Source organism: Rhineura floridana, chromosome 8 (genome assembly GCF_030035675.1).
Source record: "Rhineura floridana isolate rRhiFlo1 chromosome 8, rRhiFlo1.hap2, whole genome shotgun sequence".
Taxonomy (NCBI): domain Eukaryota; kingdom Metazoa; phylum Chordata; class Lepidosauria; order Squamata; family Rhineuridae; genus Rhineura; species Rhineura floridana.
The window spans coordinates 98043624-98062488 of record NC_084487.1 but is presented as its reverse complement, the minus strand read 5'-3'; the positions used below and the strand labels follow the sequence as shown (position 1 = coordinate 98062488).

The 18865-nt window shown below is 43.2% G+C and overlaps 1 protein-coding gene across 4 annotated transcripts in view; it reads right to left on the bottom strand.

Annotated features, from left to right (window-relative positions):
- The window catches only part of MAPK11 (mitogen-activated protein kinase 11), a 63508-nt gene extending 46609 nt beyond the window's left edge, over window positions 1-16899 (bottom strand). Inside the window, exon 1 of one of the 4 annotated variants that reach the window (XM_061640192.1) lies at window positions 16514-16899. In XM_061640192.1, the coding sequence (XP_061496176.1) occupies window positions 16514-16626 (113 nt within the window). In that variant the 5' untranslated portion in view covers window positions 16627-16899. Of the gene's footprint in view, window positions 1-16108; window positions 16219-16513 lie in introns of those variants that run through there. The other 3 variants (XM_061640196.1, XM_061640197.1, XM_061640194.1) reach the window with 3 other exon arrangements.
- Window positions 16900-18865: the final 1966 nt, after the last annotated feature.

Genomic DNA, 18865 nt, shown 5'->3' with positions numbered 1-18865 from the left:
AGTGTCATCTGGTAAGTTCTGTCCTGAAAGGGATATGGGTCAGTTGCAGTCAATATGGGAAATGTGACACAATTCCCTATAGCCCATGCAATGACAGAAACCTTCCTAACCAAAAGGAAGATTAACCAGGAAGCTAGAATGTCACACAACACAGAGTAGCAGCCTTCTCATGCCAATATTCTGCATATAATCCCAGATGCAACGTGAAGTGAGGAAAGAAATCAACCAGTACAGAAGATACTCTTAGCCAACCCAAGGCCATAATGTGAACATTAATATTATTTGATTTCTTAGCCACCCTTTACCGTAAGGTCCCAGGATGGGTTACATCAATTAAAAAATATAGTATTAAAAACAGTTACAATCAAGAGAACAGGGTGCATCCTAAACGCTGTATCTCAGGTGTCAAAGGCCAAGGTAAAGATGAGCGTCTTCAGTATACAAGGAAAATGACACAATGAAGGTGCCACAAATCTCTCTTTGGGAAGGAAATTCCACACCTTTGGGCCTGCTATTCTCCCAGGGCATCACCCCCCCCCTCGAGGGTGGTGGAACTACCAAGATGGTCTCCTCTGCTGATCTTAACACCCAAGAGGGTCTTGCAAAGGAGGCGGCAGTCTTTCAGATATTTAGGGCCCAACATATAATATTGTCTGTTATAGGGTCAGGCCATTGGTCCATTTAGCTCAGTATTGAGGACTCTGACTGGCAGCAGGTCTCCAGAATCTCAGGCAAAGCCTTTCTTAGCCCTGTAGCTCAAGCTGGTTTTAAAGCTCAAAGATTCAACATGGGGCCTTCAATAAGTAGAGCATGTGCTCTACCACTAAGCCATGAGTTTAGGATAGATTCTGAGCCTTATCATCTCACAATGTCTACAGTCTCTATAGTGCATGGTAGGTCTAGTCCCAGTCTAAAAATCCCAGGAACTCCAATTCGATCTGCAGCCCTCAAACAGTTTATTTATGTGATACCTTAACTGTATTCACTGTCACAATCCAAAGCAGAGGCCACCAGTATGGTGTCCATGCAAGCACACGCATGCTTCCATACAGGTTCTTCCCTGGCACCCACAGTGACTCCTTCCCTTGCTGAAATTAGGCCAGAAAGAAGCATTCCATTGTCATCAATAGAATAAACTATGGTGTGTGCTTGGTGCATGTAGTGCCATGATAGTTTCCCTGGTTTGAAATGTGCCCACAGGCTCAAAAAGGTTGGCAACCCCGATGTAGACCAAAGACTGCTTCTTAGCTGCCTTTAAGGTAAACGCAAGCTCACAGTTCAATTATTGCTGATTTGTTTCATCTGCATGACATGATTCCTTCAAAGAACACCCAGAGGAGGCCATTTTCCATTCAGAAAATGGGCTATGCCGAGATGCACTGTGGTTCAGACATGAATATTTATCAGGTACTCCAAGCCTAGAGAGGCTTTCTTTAAAAAACAAAAACAAAACTTGATGAAGTACATCACAGGTGGTTGTCTTACAAGGTAATCCTATTAACCCACTATACAGATGGTTGCTATGCCAGTAAAAATGCTGGGTAACATAGGCCCCCTTCTCTACGTGAAGGCTTCTAACCAATGACTCTGAAAGTGGGTCCACACTGCTGGCCCTGCCCCCAGTGTCTAACACCACCCTCTGGATATCTACGTCAAAGTGTAATCGCTCAAGGAGTGGAACTAGTGTTGTGTTCTATGTTCTACTTCCACTGTTGGAGGCAATATGTTTCTGAACAACAGTTGCTGGAAAGCACAGTGGAGGAGACTGCTCTTGTGCTCAGATCCTACTTGCAGGCTTCCCATAGGCAACTGGTTGACTGCTGTGAGAATAGGATGCTGCACTAGATCCTGCAGGCCCTTTTTATGTTCTTAGGTGTCCAATGCTAGGAAGGACTATTACCATGATTTCATGTACTGCAAGCAGTTTTGAGAAGACAAGTGTTATTTGCTTGACCTTTATTTTTTTACCCTGACTTTTGAATATTTGCTGTTTGTTTAAAAGGCGCCCTTTGTGCAAAATATCCCATCATGAAGACCCCACTTGTGTGTTCCTAGTTTTCTAGATTTGGAATCAGAGTGATGGAGTTATGCCACTTGCCAGAAGAGATCTTCATTTCTTTGCTGCATGCTATACACTTCTGGTGGTGTGCAATGATTGGCTGCACAGTAAGTCAGAATCCTATACTCCTTTGTGGCTGTGGAAATGCAAAGGGACAAGGTAGTGATGGGGAGTCAGATGGGGGTCTTCACTAAAGGGTATTTTAACTTACACCACCCCTATTGCTGGCACGGCAATCCTTTATTGAGAGTGGCACTGCTCACTGATTGAACATGAAATTCTGATTGCTAATTTCTCCTACCATTTCGCGAATTCCATCCAGTTTCTCCCCTTGCACTATGTGAGTGCTATTGGTATAAGAGTTACTAGAAGTAGATTCTCATTGGCACAAGAGTACTGACACACCAGTGAAATTTTCCCCCTTTTTACAAAGAAGTGTCTTTTGGCAACCCAGGTTCAGAAGAGGGCAACCAGAATGATCAAGGGGATGGAGCGACTCCCTTACGAGGAAAGGTTGCAGCATTTGGGGCTTTTTAGTTTAGAGAAAAGGCGGGTCAGAGGAGACATGATAGAAGTGTATAAAATTATGCATGGCATTGAGAAAGTGGATAGAGAAAAGTTCTTCTCCCTCTCTCATAATACTAGAACTCGTGGACATTCAAAGAAGCTGAATGTTGGAAGATTCAGGACAGACAAAAGGAAGTACTTCTTTACTCAGCGCATAGTTAAACTATGGAATTTGCTCCCACAAGATGCAGTAATGGCCACCAGCTTGGATGGCTTTAAAGAAGATTAGACAAATTCATGGAGGACAGGGCTATCAATGGCTACTAGCCATGATGGCTGTGCTGTGCCACCCTAGTCAGAGGCAGCATGCTTCTGAAAACCAGTTGCCGGAAGCCTCAGGAGGGGAGAGTGTTCTTGCACTCGGGTCCTGCTTGCGGGCTTCCCCCAGGCACCTGGTTGGCCACTGTGAGAACAGGATGCTGGACTAGATGGGCCACTGGCCTGATCCAGCAGGCTCTTCTTATGTTCTTATGTTCTTAGGAGTGTTTAGGATCAATCGCATCCCGCAGGCATAAATTGAAGATACTGCAATCCTATTACAGTGGTTAGGAAGAATCAATCAACTTGATTAAGCAAGCTATCCTAGGACATCCCTCACCTTCTAATTTGCCTGTTCTTCCCACATGCCATTGCTCGATTGCAGTGAATTCTGAACTACACACACCACTGTATACCCACCACTGAATAAAGTTATTGAGTAGATATGAAAAAGATGTGAATCAAAAGTCTTCAATTATCCAACAGCTCTTTGCCTGCTTGCTTCCAACTCAATTATTCCTTGAAAGCAACTAAATGATTCTTTAAGGAAGGCCTGAAAATATATAAATTTGCAGCACCATTTTTTTTATTATAAAAAATAGTCTGTGCCTTAATGTTCTCCCTCTTTCCCTGGAAAATTTCTTTATAAGTAAAGCAGCTGGACACACAAACCTGCTGTTGAGAGAGAGGGGTGTGAGTGTGTATGTGTAAGAGTGTAAGACCCATTTTCACTGCCATCATTATGCCTGAAAAATAACTGGTACTCTCACTGCGCAAATGCTGGCTGAAAAATGCTCTTTACGCAAGGGAGGGGCTCTTTTTACTGCTTCTATAGATCTCAAATCAGCTTTCGATATAATATCTTGCGAGAGGCTGTGGGAGAAACTAAGGGACACAAACATTGATAGATGTTTACTTTGCTTAATTCAATGTTTGCACGAAAGGACCCAGATAAGGGTAAGATGCAATCGGGCTTGACATCTGTCTGCACCAATTGCATCTTTTAAGGGTATAAAACAAGGATGTCTCTTGGCTCCCTCTTTATTTAATTTTTACATTAATCCATTGGTTAAACGCCTAGAGACAGTAAATTCTCATCCCCCTGCGCTTATGAGGAGACATATCTCATGCTCATTGTACGCTGATGATATTGTTTTACTTTCTCAAATGCCAATTGGATTGTGCCGCTCATTAAGAGAACTTGCAGCCTTCTGTACTGATGAACTTTTAAAAATCAACTATGCAAAATGCAAGGTCTTAGTTTTCTCCAGGAAGAGACATAAGTACAGGTGGCAAATTGACAATCATTCTATTGTCCAAGTTAATGCCTTTAGCTACCTTGGTATAGTATTCCAGTCCTCGAGCCCTGCAGCTGTCCAGGTGTTTAATGCCAAGGCTCTTGCACAACTACTTTACGGGACCCAAATTTGTAGCGGGGGCAATTATACATTGCTGGAGGTGGTTCAATCCAACTTTCTGAGGTTGGTAATGGGTGTCCCGTGCTGTGTCCCTAATGTGGCACTACGTTTGGAACTGGGTGCCCTTTTAATCGAGACCCGAGTTTGGATGCTCAGATTCAGCTATTGGCTGAAGTTACTATTCATACCCACAGGATTGCCCCCTTTAACTCTGGAAGATTCCTTCCAGTCTCAATGGAAGCAGACACTGTCCAACAAATTAGAATCTCTTGGCTTCTCTCTGCCAGCGATAGGGGCCCTAGGGTATATGAGGGCCAAAACAACAATCATTCAACGCCTTAGAGACATTGAACTCCAGAACAACCAGTGCTTGGCTGCTGTCTACTCCTTAAGCCACATTAATATGAAACCCTTTGTCCCCGCCTCCTATATTTCGAATCTATCTACCCCGAAATTTAGGAGAGCATTTACCCTGGCATGATTCAATGTTCTTCCTTCAGCACTATTGGAGGGCAGATATAAGGGTGTCCCACATTCTGAACGTACCTGCTCCTGTGGTGCTGTGGAGGTGGAGTCGGTGTGTCATGTATTGCTCTGTTGCCCTTTCTATTCTAACCTTGCCACAAGTTTATTTTCCCAATTTTAGCTAATCTCTATCCTAGTTCTGAGGCTGAGTTTCTGCGATGTTTATTGGCGGATCGGGATCCTTGGATTACTGCAAAGGTCGCCTCATTCTGTGTAGCCGCTATGGTTCGCAGAAAGGAACTACACGCTGCCAACCAGCCCGACTCCCTTCCCCCCTGATTCTTTTATGACATTCCTGGACTACTTTTTAATCAGTCCTTGCTGTAATTTTGCATTTCATTGCTATTCCGATATCCAGCTGATTGTATTGTATTTGTATTGCTGATCCTCGATCGTAATAAAGACTCTGAAACGGCACAAATGCTTTTCACAGCTATATTGGCACTTTAAAAAAATCAAGTGCAATTAGGAAAACAAAGTCCTTTATGGATAACAATGGTGAACTCATTGGTTGAGAGTTATTGGAAAAAAGAGGAACATTCATGAAAAAAGCTGATATGACTCAAATAACAAGAGTGCCTGAGTTTACTCAGAGGTAATAAATATTCCCCCTGCCTGAATGTTAAATTGAAGATTTAACGTTTAAACTGAAAGACTGTCAAATTGAGATAAGCTGGATCTCTACACATACCCCTCACAACTACAAGAAAAAAAACTTGAACCTGTAGGCCAGGGGTGGCTAATTTATAGCTCTCCAAATGTTGTTGGATTAAAGCTTCCATTAGTCTGACCACTGGTCATGGTGGCTGGGGCTGAAGGGAGTTGGGAGACCAATAACATTTGGAAGGCCACAAGTTCCCTACCCCACTACAGGAAAAAGAAACTGTTTGAAAAGGCAAAACTTTGCAACAAATATGAGCCAAAACACAGAGCAAGCAAAAGTTAATTGACACTGGGACACATGGTGTACAGACAAAGCCTTTTCCCCAGAATGTCTTCCCTTTTTCTGGCAGGATATGCTGGCCACAGCTACACAACCGAAGGACAAGTCTTGGCTCATGAAGCTTCCGCTGACCTACATAGTGGAAACATAGTTGTTCTATTGTGTAACTGTACCCAGTACCTAAACATGCCACTTAGGACCACTTAAAGCATACCAGATTTCCAAGCATTATAACATTTCCATGCAGCAAAGCTTGAAAGCGTGTGGTACAGTGGTAAAAAAATTGGACTGGGACCTGGGAGACCAGGGTTCAAATCCCCACTTGGCTATGACACTCACTGGATGACCTTAGATCAGTCACTGTCTCTCAGCCTGCCTCATAGGGTTGTTGTGAAAACAAAATCGGGAGGGGGAGAATGTTTTTTGTACACCACCTTGAGCTCCTTGGAGGAAAGGTGGAATATAAATGCAATAAAAAACCAAAATAAAAACCATGTGCTCCTCCCATGGGGGGAGGAGAGGAAGGGGAAGTTTAAATGCGGAAGAAAAACTATGTTGTGTTAGCAAAACAGCAGCACTGGATACAACCCTGCTTAGAGTCAGGATTATTTACACTGAGGGTGTCTTTTGCTGTCTGAGCCTAACCATTTCATTTGGAAGAAAGCTCCGTTCACCTGAAAGAACTAGTCTCCTGTGAGAGTGAGCATAAGATTTCATAATTTGTTATTTCACATAATGATTCAAAGTACTGGTGGGGGAAGTACTAGACAACCTCAGAGCTTGAGCAATGCAGATGTTAGAAATATTTTTACATGCATTAGAGATGGTACTTTTAGGTTCACACTGTGTCCCACTTTAAACTCTGGTTACAGAGTGTGGTGAACTTAATCTATTGCTTCTGTCATCAGATGGCAATGACGGGTGAAACTGGTCTTTCAGAGGCTGCATGAATTCACACAAAAAAATGGTTATGACCTAGAGCAACTTGTCACTTGTGGGCAAACATTTCTACCAGAAAAGCTACTTCCTTGATTACCCTTTGTCCTAAAATTAAACTTTAAGAGATGTGGCACAATTTAGAGACTTACAAATTACACAACAGGATGTTCATTTATTAATCACCTTTTTATCCTGCCCCTCTTATTATTATTATTATTATTTATTAAATTTATATACCGCCCGACTAGCAATAGCTCTCTGGGCGGTGAACATAAAATAGCATAAAAATACAATGAATAACAAAATAATACTAAAATACAATCAACAATCCAATACAATAAACATTTTTAAAAGTAAATCAGTGTAACTTAAAATGCTTCAGAGAATAGGAAGGTTTTGACCTGGCGCTGGAAGGAGAGCAGAGTCGGCGCCAGGCGTACTTCCTCGGGGAGACTGTTCCATAGTTCGGGGGCCACCACTGAGAAGGCCCTAGATCTTGTCATCACCCTCCGGGCCTCCCTGTGAGTTGGAACCCGGAGGAGGGCCTTCGTAGCAGAACGTAGTGCACGGGCCGGTTCATATTGGAAGAGGCGTTCCGCAAGGTATCGTGGTCCCGCACCGTATAAGGCTTTATAGGTTAATACCAACACTTTGAATCTAGCCCGGAAACATATTGGCAACCAGTGCAAGCTGGCCAGAACAGGTGTTATATGCTCGGACCGCTTGGTCCTTGTCAGCAATCTGGCCGCCGCATTTTGCACTAGTTGTAGCTTCCGAACTGCCTTCAAAGGTAGCCCTATGTAAAGCGCATTACAATAATCCAAACGTGAGGTTACCAGAGCATGTACCACTCATGTAAGGTCCTCCTTACTCAAATAGGGGCATAGCTGGGCTACCAACCGAAGTTGGTAAAACGCATTCCTAACCACCGAGGCTACTTGAGCCTCAAGTGAGAGGGAAGAGTCTAAAAAGACTCCCAGACTACGAACCCGGTCCTTTAGGGGGAGTGTAACCCTGTCCAGGACAGGGTATATATCTTTCAAAGAGCTAAGAGCTACGTACATGAGTCTTCCCTACCCATTTTGTCCTTGCAACAAAACTGCAAGGAGGGCAGCTGGGAGATAACCCAGGCTGCATTCAGACAGCACTTTATTCTGTTTTCCTGACATTTCCTTACCTGTTAACATAAAATATGAAACTTATATTTCACACAATGTAAAAGCCACTTCTGGAAATCTAGTGGAATCAAGTGGAAGATTAGCACTCACTTCCATGTTAATTGCTTCCAGAAAAAAATCCGTTTGAAATCCCACCTGGAAAATTACAAGAATTTGACATTTTATTTTTCTGTAGTTTTCTTGGGATCATGCCACTGTCATTCATGTAATGAAACCTGGAACGGTATTCCAGCAAACAGAAGCATGAATATGCATTAAGAATGGAGGGTGTGTGTGATATGTTTGATGGCGTCTGCTGTTGTGTCACTCACACCACACCCACTAGTGTGAAAGAAATTTAGCCCAGCATGGCGGTATAGTGATGAAAAAATCCACAATTTCATAACACAACAGGTACTGCAATGTGAAAGGAACATTAGAAATCAGGACAGAAGCACTAGCATTATCATCAGGAAAAATAACACAGTAAAGCCCACGTCTGAATGCACCCCCAATGAGATTCACGGCATGGGGGGGATTTGATCCCCTCTGGTCTTACCAGTCCAGCACTCTAGGAGGGAATTTTTTCTCACACTGAAGGCTGCATTCCCTTCCAGGGGCTGCATGCCAGAGGTGGATGGGGCCACAGCAAAAGTGGGTGGAGCAACAGATGAGTCTCTTTAGTTTGTACCTTAAGCTATGTTCCAGCCTGGCCAAAGTCACATCTTGCCATGTGGGAAAGCAAGGGGTATTATCACATTTCAAGGACACATTCCAGGCAGTCAAGCACTCAGAGGAGAACACAGAGCAAGGCCAGTGAGGAGTGTGGCCTGGGAATGCTCCCACAGGCTGCAGGGAGAAGCCTGGTGATCCCCAACCCTCACTCTAGCTATTAAACCACAGCTCCTGTATAGATTGCACTATTGTAAACCTAGATCTTTTACTGAATTTAGGAGTTTCACTTTGCATTCAGTATTCTAAGCAATGTACACCATGCATAAAATGTCACAATAATAAAAATAAGTTAAAAATCAAGAGCCCAACAAAAAGACAAGAATCTAGAAAAATTACGAAGCAGCCATTTGCCTCTCTGAACAAAAATCTGTGAAGCTGAACCTCTGCTTAATGATATCTGAATTATATGATTTGACATGGAAGACATGTGTCTGGAAATATTTGCATCAGAAAGTAACCCTTCTCTCTAAAATGGAAAATTAGCCACTTTTCTGTTGTGCCGAACAAAGAGTTCCTTGAAACATAGGAAACTGCCCTATACTGACTCAGACCATTTGTCCATCTAGCTCAGTACTGCCTACACTGGCTGGCAGCTGCCCTCCAGGGTTTCAGGCTGGAGATGCTGAGGATTGGATGTGGGACCTTCTGCATGCAAGGCAGATGCTTGTCCACTGAGCTATGGCCCTTCCCCTTGGATACTCTTTTATTAGCATATATTAGGCCCATGTCAACAATTTGTAGCAGTGGTGAGGAACTTGACATCATATAGTCTATCAAAGGTCTTTAAAATTGAACATTGATCTTCCAAACAACAGTAGATCTCTGGACAACACAATTAGTGCAAGAGTAAAATAATAATTGATTTTAATCAAACCAAGATTTATCCTTAATTTCTGCAGAGTTTTATATGACAGAATATAACTATATAGCCAGTGTGGTGTAGTGGTTAAGGAGTTGGACTACGACCTGGGAGACCAGGGTTCGAATCCCCACACAGCCATGAAGCTCACTGGGTGACCTTGGGCCAGTCACTGCCTCTCAGCCTCATGAAAACCCTATTCATAGGGTCGCCATAAGTCAGAATCAACTTGAAGGCAGTACATTTTATTTATTAACTCAGAGACCGATTGAGGGAAGGAGAATACATAGCTATGAAAGAGGACTGTGGCTTCCTGTTCTTTTCTACATAGGCCGCTTCTTTCCCCCAAACTAGTATTGTTTCAACTGAGATTGTTGTTTTCCTGCCTTAAGTCTACACTCCCATTAACCAGTTTGCCATGAGTCACAGCACTTATACAAATACACAGGGAAGGCAATCATGGGAGCAAGTGAGAGGTAAGCAAGCCAGAGAACAAAATAACCCAAACCAGACAGCGCAGGACAGAAAGCAGCAGCTCTTCTCAGAAAGATGTTATCAATAGGATCTTAAAACACTCTTGCAAAAAAAATTCCCAGTATTGACACATTGCTACTGGTGCTTCTGAGAAATTAAAATTTTGTTTCTGATTCACACAATGACTCTGCAAAATCACTGGCATTGCTACGTCTCTGAGCACAAAGTGGTTAGGGAAAAAATAAATGTTTTGACAGATGGACAGGCTGTAAACATACACTCATTTCTTTCCTGTTACTAAGATTGTGGGATACTTTCCCCATGATAATGTCCAACTGATGCATTCCCGTGACTTACCAAATCTTGCAAATCATGCAGGTTTTTACCTCCACAATAATCTTGGGGACAAACAGATATGATTAGGGAGTTTCATGATCACTATGAGATCACGTTCTCATCTGAGAAATTGGCATGTAAGCAATATAAAGGAAAGGCTGTAGCTTGGTAACAGAGCTTTGCATGCAGGAGGTCCCAGCTTCAGGCCCCAACATCCCCAGAAGACTCCTGTCTGTCACCTTGGTGTGCCATAGGCAATGCACAGACCAGGGTGGAGAACATCTGGTCCTCCAGATGTTGCTGAGCTACAACTCCCATTAGCCGCAGCAAGCATGGCCAATGGCCAAGGAGATGTAGCTCAGCAACATCTGGAGGGTGAATGATTTCCCAGACCTGACATAGACAATACCAAGATAGATGGACCAATAGCCTATCTCAGAATAAGGCAGCTATTCAGTTTGTTGAAGCTAAGCAGGTCTGTGTCTGGTCAGTGTCTGGATAGGAGACCTCCTGGGAACCACATGTATGTCACCTTCGGTGCCACGATGCAAGAAAGGTGGGATATAGATGCAAGATAAATAAAACAGATGGTCATTTCTTCAAGTATACGAAGCTGGTCATTTCTTCAAGTATACGAAGCTGCCTTGAGTCAGACTGTTGGTACCTCTAGGCCAGTATTGTGTACTTCAACTGCAGAGGGTTTCACACAAAGCTCTGTCCCAAACACTGCTACTTGAGATCCCTTTTTTGTTTGGGGATGCTAGGGATTGAATCAGGAAGCTTCTGATGCAAAGCATGCGCTCTAACACAACACAACACACACAGGGTTGTGCCCCTGCTTGCTGTACTTGCCAACCCACTGCCACTCCCCTAAATTAACCCTCAGAGCTTCCCATTCCCTCATGAAACTACTAAGCTCCCTTTTCACCTTCCCAACCCCATTTCTGAAGCTGCCTCTCTTCTACTCTCCAGCCCTGCTTTGCACCCCATTTTCACCTTCAGCCCCATGTCCATACTTCCCCCTCCCCCTCTTTTTGGGTAACTCCACCTTGCACACAGACTACCCCCTTGGTAACCTCCTGTATCTTCCACCTTCCACATATACATCTACTAAGGATCCTTTTCAACCTTCCACCCAATTATGAAACCACCATTCCCTATTCTACAGACTTTTGTACCCCCTTTATCTTCACCCCAGATGAAGATTCATACCCCCATTCCCATGCATACTACTCCCTTTTTTTTGCAATCCCCTTTTCACCTTCACCTCTTTTTTCTACCTCTTCCCTCTTTTCAGCTCCCCCTTGCATACAGACCACCCCCAATTTACATGCCTCCTCCCCTCTCCTATTCCATTGCCCCCTTTGAACACCCATCCCATCTTCACCTTCACCCCCTTTCCCTACTTCTTTCCCTCCTTTTCCCAACTCCTCCTTGCACACAGGCCACCCCCATTTCCATGCCGCCGCCTCCCTCCTATCTGCAACCCCCTTTATACCCACACCTTGTTGTGATATTTGTTGCTTTATCTTTAAGATGAATAGACTCTTTAAGAGTAAGCCTGTCAGCTTGTTCAGTTAGAAAAGGTTAAATTCAGTTAATGGATGTTGTACGTATAAGGGCATTTACATATTAATAAAATACCTGTTATAAATTACTACATTGAATCTGGAACTTCATGTTGAAGACAACACATGGTACCAGGAGTGAAATACACTGTGTGAAAGTACTATGGAATATTTGAGGGCTCCACATCCTTTTTCTATCTCATACGAGGCACAAATGGAAGAGGGAGAAGTTTGAATACAGTGAGAAAGGAGGGACACTGAATGGAAAAAGTGGTGGTTTTAAACAACAGCAGAGGTTTGAGTGAAGCAGAGATAGAGAGACACTGAGAGGAAAGTGGTGGTTTTTAAAAAACAGCAGAGGTTTTAGTAGAGTGAGCAGGGGGAGACACTGAGAGGGAAAAAGTCCTGATATAAAACAAAATTTGAGTACAGCGAGAAAGGAGTTGAGAATGGTTCTGTTGTGTTAGTTCCTGTGTGGTACCCATCAGATGGTTAAAAAGTAACTGTATATTGAAATATGTATAAGCTGAAAAAATTAAATTCATGTTAACTGCCATTAATACTTGTATACTGATAGAGAAATGTTGTTAGCAACAGCAGCTTAATTTTGTATATATTTTTTCTATTGTCTTTCAGTTATTAGACTTCAATATGTAAAAGTATGTTTTTTATTTATGAAAAATTCAGATTTTGCAATAAAATTGTTGCAATACTACAAGTTTTGTTAATGTTATATAACCTTATAATTTAGATTGCTCAAACGTGTAACAAGTTCTTAATTTTTAAAAAATAAAATATTACTTTAGTGGTATCTTGTGTCCATATTACTGGTATATTCTGATGTTGTTTGGTTTTTGTTCTTTGTTTGTTTTGCTTTTTGATTTTCTTATATTTGTTCTATTCATATATTTTCTTGTTTATCCTCTATGTACACCGCCCAGAGAGCCTTTTTGGCTTAGGGCGGTATATAAATTAAATTAAATAAATAATAATAATAAATAATCTCTGGTGCTTCTCCTTGTTAAAACAATCCCTCAATGTCCCTCCCTTCCCAATCTATTCAGTTCTCTCCTGTTGTTTCCACCACTTTTCCCTTGTCAGCGTCCATCCCTTCTCACCCCATGCCACAGCTGCTGCCATCGTGCAACCTGCCTTCTCTTTTGTTCCTCCACCTGGCCCTGACTTCATGCAAATCCAGGACTGTGATGAGGCTCTACAAGTCCTCCAGTGGGGGCTGTGTGGTGACACTCTTACATTTTGTTAAATGTAAGATAGAACTGAACTTTTCTAGCCCAGGAGTTCTCAGGACTAAGATATTTTTAGCCTTCTCTGATCACTGTCATGATGTTAATGAGCATGCATGGTTCCATCCATCTGAAGAAACATATCTCTGGTCTTATCAGCAGTCATTGTTTAGTCAGCAAGGGCACAATATGTTCACTGCTGTAGCACTGATACACCAGCACGTGAAAACGCACACAACACTAACCTATAAAATGCTGCTTTTGTCTGAAACACACAAGAAACAGATAATGCATATGCCAACACAATGAATTCTGGGCTTTTCCACCACATCGTACCACACAACCAGGGCTTTCAATTTCCTGTTTCCTCCAAGCCACATGACCAAACTATACATTTACTTGAATCACACTAAGTGGATTCAGAGGATGGCATATTTACCCATCACACAGTGGCAACCTCATGCAAAATCAATTCTTTAGCATGTGATGGACACCAATGCAACAACAAGCTGCAGGCCTGAAGACATCAGAATCCTTTGCATAAGAGGCTAACTGAAACCATTGCAGTTCCACCAGGATCATATCATTAGATCCCAGCAAAACGCACCACACAATGACTATGTTCACTTGAGTAACATCACCATAAACACTTGGCATTTACATAACACATTTTGAGTACTCAAATCACTTCTCAGTAATCCTTACAAAAGCTAAGTAAGAACTTAACACAGGAAGAGCCCTGATGGATCAGATCATCTGGTCCATCTAGCTTGCATTTTGTTTCCAACTATGGCCAGCTAATGCCTCTGGGAAGCCCTCAAGCAGGGCATGAAGGCAACAGTTGCTCTCTTTGTACCCCCAGGGTCTGGTATACTGCCTCTGAACAGGTTCCATTTAGCTATCAGGACTTGGAACTGTGGATGGACCTATCCTCCCTGAATTTGTCTAGCCTCCTTTTAAAGCCATCTTAGCTAGTAGCCAATACATCCTGTGGCAGTGAGTTCCAAAAATTTACAAAGCCCTGTATGGAACTACTTCCTTTTGGCTGTTCTGAGCCTATTGCTGCTCAATCTACAGGAGAGAAAAGTCTTATCTTCAACCACTCCCTCCACACTGTTCATAATTTTTATAAACCGTCTCCTTTAATCATGTGTTTTTCTAAATTAAAAAGCTTCAAATCCTTTAACTTCTCATCATAGAGAAGGATCTCCCCTACTCCTGATCATTGTATTTGTTCTTTTCTGTACATTTTCCATTTTAAGATGTTCAGAACTGCTCACATATTCCAAATGTGGCTTCACTAAAGACCTATATGTGAGGCTGGCATCTTTACTTTCAATCAATTTCCAACACAGAGTTTGCCTTTCCCCCCATCACTGCACACTGAGTTGATGCCTTCGGTGAGGTGTCTACCACAATCTCAAGATATCCTTTCTGCATCATGCTCACAGGACCCCATCAGGGCATATATGTAACATTACAAACTGTTTTTGTTCCAATGTGTTTCACGTTATTACACGAATCCTATTTGCTAGTTTGCTTCCCAATCACCAAGTTTGGATAGATCCCTTGGCAGTTTTTCACAGAAGCTTCACCCTTATGAATTATTTGGTGTCATCCAGACGCTTGTCTAATTCACCTCACCCTGACTCCAAACTGTTGATGAACAAGCTAAATAGCACCAGTCCCAGTGTATTCTTGGGGAGAATGCCAGTGCTTGCTTCCCTCCATTATGAAAACTGTCAATTTACTCCCACTCTCTGCTTCCTATTTGACCACATAACAACAGGAGATTGTATGGTACCTGTGTTGAAAATATTTATGCATTTATTGCATTTCTATCCCACATTTTCCTCCATAGAGCCCAAAGGACCATACATAGGATTTCCCCAGGTGATCACTCACCCAGATACTGACCGGACCCAGAGACCCTGCTCAGTATCTACAACTTTGCTTCAGCCCATGCCCAGGGCCCTCAACCTGTGAGAACTCTCATGATTAATATTGTTAAGACAATGTTTCTTGCTTGCACAACACACACAGAGCCAGCACAAGGTCACCCCACATAGTATGCAGTGTGATAAGTGACTGGAAAAAGAAGAAAGTTATGTCAGATTAGGGTTTCTCACACCACTAGGCAATCTTTTTGAAGCTACTCTAGAGTGGTGGCAGCAGGGAAGAACCAGGACTAATATTTTGCTTATTTGGAGATGATTCTGGACTGTATTTCACAGCATGCCTCCACTTGTATTGTTCCCATTCTCCAAAACAACACAAGTTCAGGGCTTGACCACAATAGTGAATTAAAACATCACCCTACCAGAGTTCCATTCATGTGCGCAGTTCAGTGGTGAGCGGAGGAGGAGATCTTAAAAATAGTCTGGGGAAGCCTCTTTCAGTGGCTGGCATGGCCCAGCGTCACCCTTAGCAACCCGTGAGGAATTCCAAGCTGAATGGCATTGTGAATGTAGCTTAGCTCTGTACCCCAGTGGGGGCAGGGAAAAGGCAGAAATAAAAACACAAAACCCCTGCCATGCGCAACATTGGGCTATAGGTCAACACATGCACACACATGTATACGAGCTCATGCCCATCAAACTATGCCCACTTCACACAACTATCCACAGATACACACACAGGTTCTGCACACACAAGACCTAAGACAAAAAAGCTAAGCCTTTTCTTACTTTATGTATGTATGAATAGATGCACTTCTGTTCCGATCGCCTTACCCATCTTGAATCTCTTGTCCCCCACCCCAAAAGTCATTATCCATACTGAAGTATGATCAATTTGTGTCACACACTTTTCTGTACATACACACTGCTGCTTCTGGCTTACGAACGCACACATACAGACCTGTGCTCCTAGTTGCACACCAAGCTGTCCCCAAAGGTGGAATCATACCTGTCTCTAAGTGTACTTTGATGGACACGTGTTATATGTGGCTAACAGCATCACAAAACGCACAGCAGCCAAGGCCTCCCTGTGCATTTTCCACACCCACAGACACCGGGTGTACCTACATGGATCGCTCGCCTGCTTCTATGCACCCAAGGAGGCTCCCAATATCGGGCAGCCCAGTTATATAAAGCAAGGTTCCAACGCCAGCGGTGAACATGCCTCTGTATACATTCCAGGCAGGCAGCCTTGCTCCACATAGACCCAGTAGAGTTGCCTTGCTACGGGCGCACCTATTATGTGCACTCGCTTTCCATACATGCCCAGCCAGTTCCGAGAACGCACAAGGCAGGCCTAGTGGCTCCTGTGCCAAACTGTTACTTGCATTGTTCGCTCCCAGCTCTAGCAAGGAAAATCCTGCTGGGCTGGAGCTGAGCCTTTGCCTGGGGCTCCCCCTCCTCTTCTGATGCAAAAAGCAGCACCTGCCCTTTCCCTCCCTTCTTCCCCCCTTTGGAGCAGTCGCCACCTACCACACCGAGCCGTACGCTCCCGAGCCCACCGGGGTCAGGTGCTGGTAGCGTTGGGGTACCTCCCACACGGTCTTATTCAATTCCTGCTTATAGAAGCCGCCTCGCTCAGACATTTTCCAGACCCAGCACCGGCGGCAGCAGTAGCTGAGAGCCGGGGAGGTACAGCTGTGAGTAGAAGAGCAAGCCAGCCAGCGCCGGCAAGAAGGAGGGGCCAGGGGCGGGGACAAGGGAGGAGAAAAGGCCTGGAGCCTAGGAGGTGGAAGCGAGCGAGCGAGCGGATGAGTAGAGAGGCTGAGAAGTTGAGAGAAAAGGACAAGAATCCCCGGAGGAGGGCGGGATCTCCCTTCAAAAAGGAATTGAAAGTGACTCTTGCCTGATCAGTACAGGCTGGCAGCTCGAAAAAAGTTGGAAAAAGAAAGTGAGCTTAGGCCATTAAAGAAAAAAAGGAGGGGGGAGCTGTAACACCTTAGGCCAGGAGGGCGGAGAAGCTGTGGAGCGCCAGGTGTCGTTGGGACTCCAATTCCCATCTTCCCTGGCCATTGGCCCATGCGGGCTGGGGCTGATGGGAGCTGGAGTCTTATCAACATCTGGAATCAAATGTATCAGGAGAATAAGTATCCATACAAACTATTTTCTTTGCTTTGATCTATCTATGTAACTACATTTATATTTTTGATAACATGCTATATGGATATATATTATTAGTAATGCCTTTTTGTTATTCATATATATGCTGGAAGAAAAGTAGTTTTGTAAAAAGTTTGTTTTCTTCTTTTTCTTTTTTTCACTTGTTTATAATTTTTCCTTAATAAAGTTTATTAAAAAACAACACCAACAACATCTGGAGTGCCACAGGATAACTACCCCTGCTCTAGGTGAAGTTTGCAACTGTTAATGTCATTAAGGAAAACTGGGGAAAACATCACAGCAGCCCCAGAAGTCAGTGTTCTGCTGATCTTCATTCCATAATCAAGAAGGCATAATCTAGCTACTACCATAGGATGAAAGAACATACCGGAGCAAACTAGCTGATCAGATTGTTAATAGAACACACACACACAAAGAGTTGAGGTCATTCTAACTTTGGGCTTCTAGTGACTGCCCAAAGTGCACCTTTTTAAAATAAATGGCAGGCTCCCTTGCATTCCGCAGCGGCTACTGCAGTCTATTGATATATTTTCCTGTAGAGGAGGTTAAAACAGCTTGTGATACTGATAAATAAAGTACCTCAGAGCCAGAGAACATTTCCAAATTTATTATACTAATGTTTTCCACTGTTTTGTTTTATGGTGCTTCACCACAATTTTGGATAAGAAAGGTGATGCTGTCTATACAATGTTCATTAGTGTTTTTCCCCCAATAGGATTGACTGTGTTTGGCCTACAATAGGCTCAGTCCAAAACCTAAAGATACCCTAACCTGAAAAGCAAGGTTTTATCAATGTGAATCTGGATACCAATGAATTATACATGTGGGAGAGCAAAGGTCATCAGAATTTACTGCTTGGCAGTGATTGGGTGGAGGAGGACATCATCTTCCTATGAACCTCTTCTGAGCACCATTTCCTCTGACATTATGAATGTTTGAGGATAGATTTATCCAACTGGATGGTTTCCATTCAGATATGCTGTGTGTCAGATAGCCAAATATTTTGAATCTGATAATGCCTGTGTGGGTATAGTTTCTGTTGAAGGAGTACTGGGACAGTGGTTTTTCAAGGAACCCAAGTTCCAATTAGATCAGTAATATATTAATTAGATCAATTCGTTCAGTAATAAACTGGAAAACTTCCCCGACAGACAAGCTTGCACATCACAATCAATTGTCCCTTGCAATGTTCAGATGCAGGAAGGTGTTGGGTGTGTCCTTGGGACTTACTCTCAGTTCAGGTAGTACAATAATGAGGCCAAACAGGTTTGGCTAGTTCCCCACATGAACTGAATGTGCCCCATAAAACACATCCCAGGATCCTTTACAATGCATTGGGGTTTTCTCGTGGATACACTAATGCACACAATTTCCTAAAACCAGATTCTTTTTTTAAAAAACCACTGTAATAGGGGATACTTATACAGCAGCCTTCCCCATACTTGGGTCTTCAGATGTTGCTGGACGAAAGCTCCCATCATCCCTGACCATTGACCATGCTGGTTGGGGATGATGGTCATTGCAGTCCAACGCATCTGAAGAACCAAGGTTGGGGACATCTGCCATACATAAGGCGAACATATATTTTATTGTGATCCATGTCCTCAGAGACTAACATTTATGCTGTAAGCTTCCTTGGAAAAATTGTTGTGTAGTGGTTAGCGTAAGGAGAAAGAACCTGACGCCCTCCAGGAGTTGTCCAAT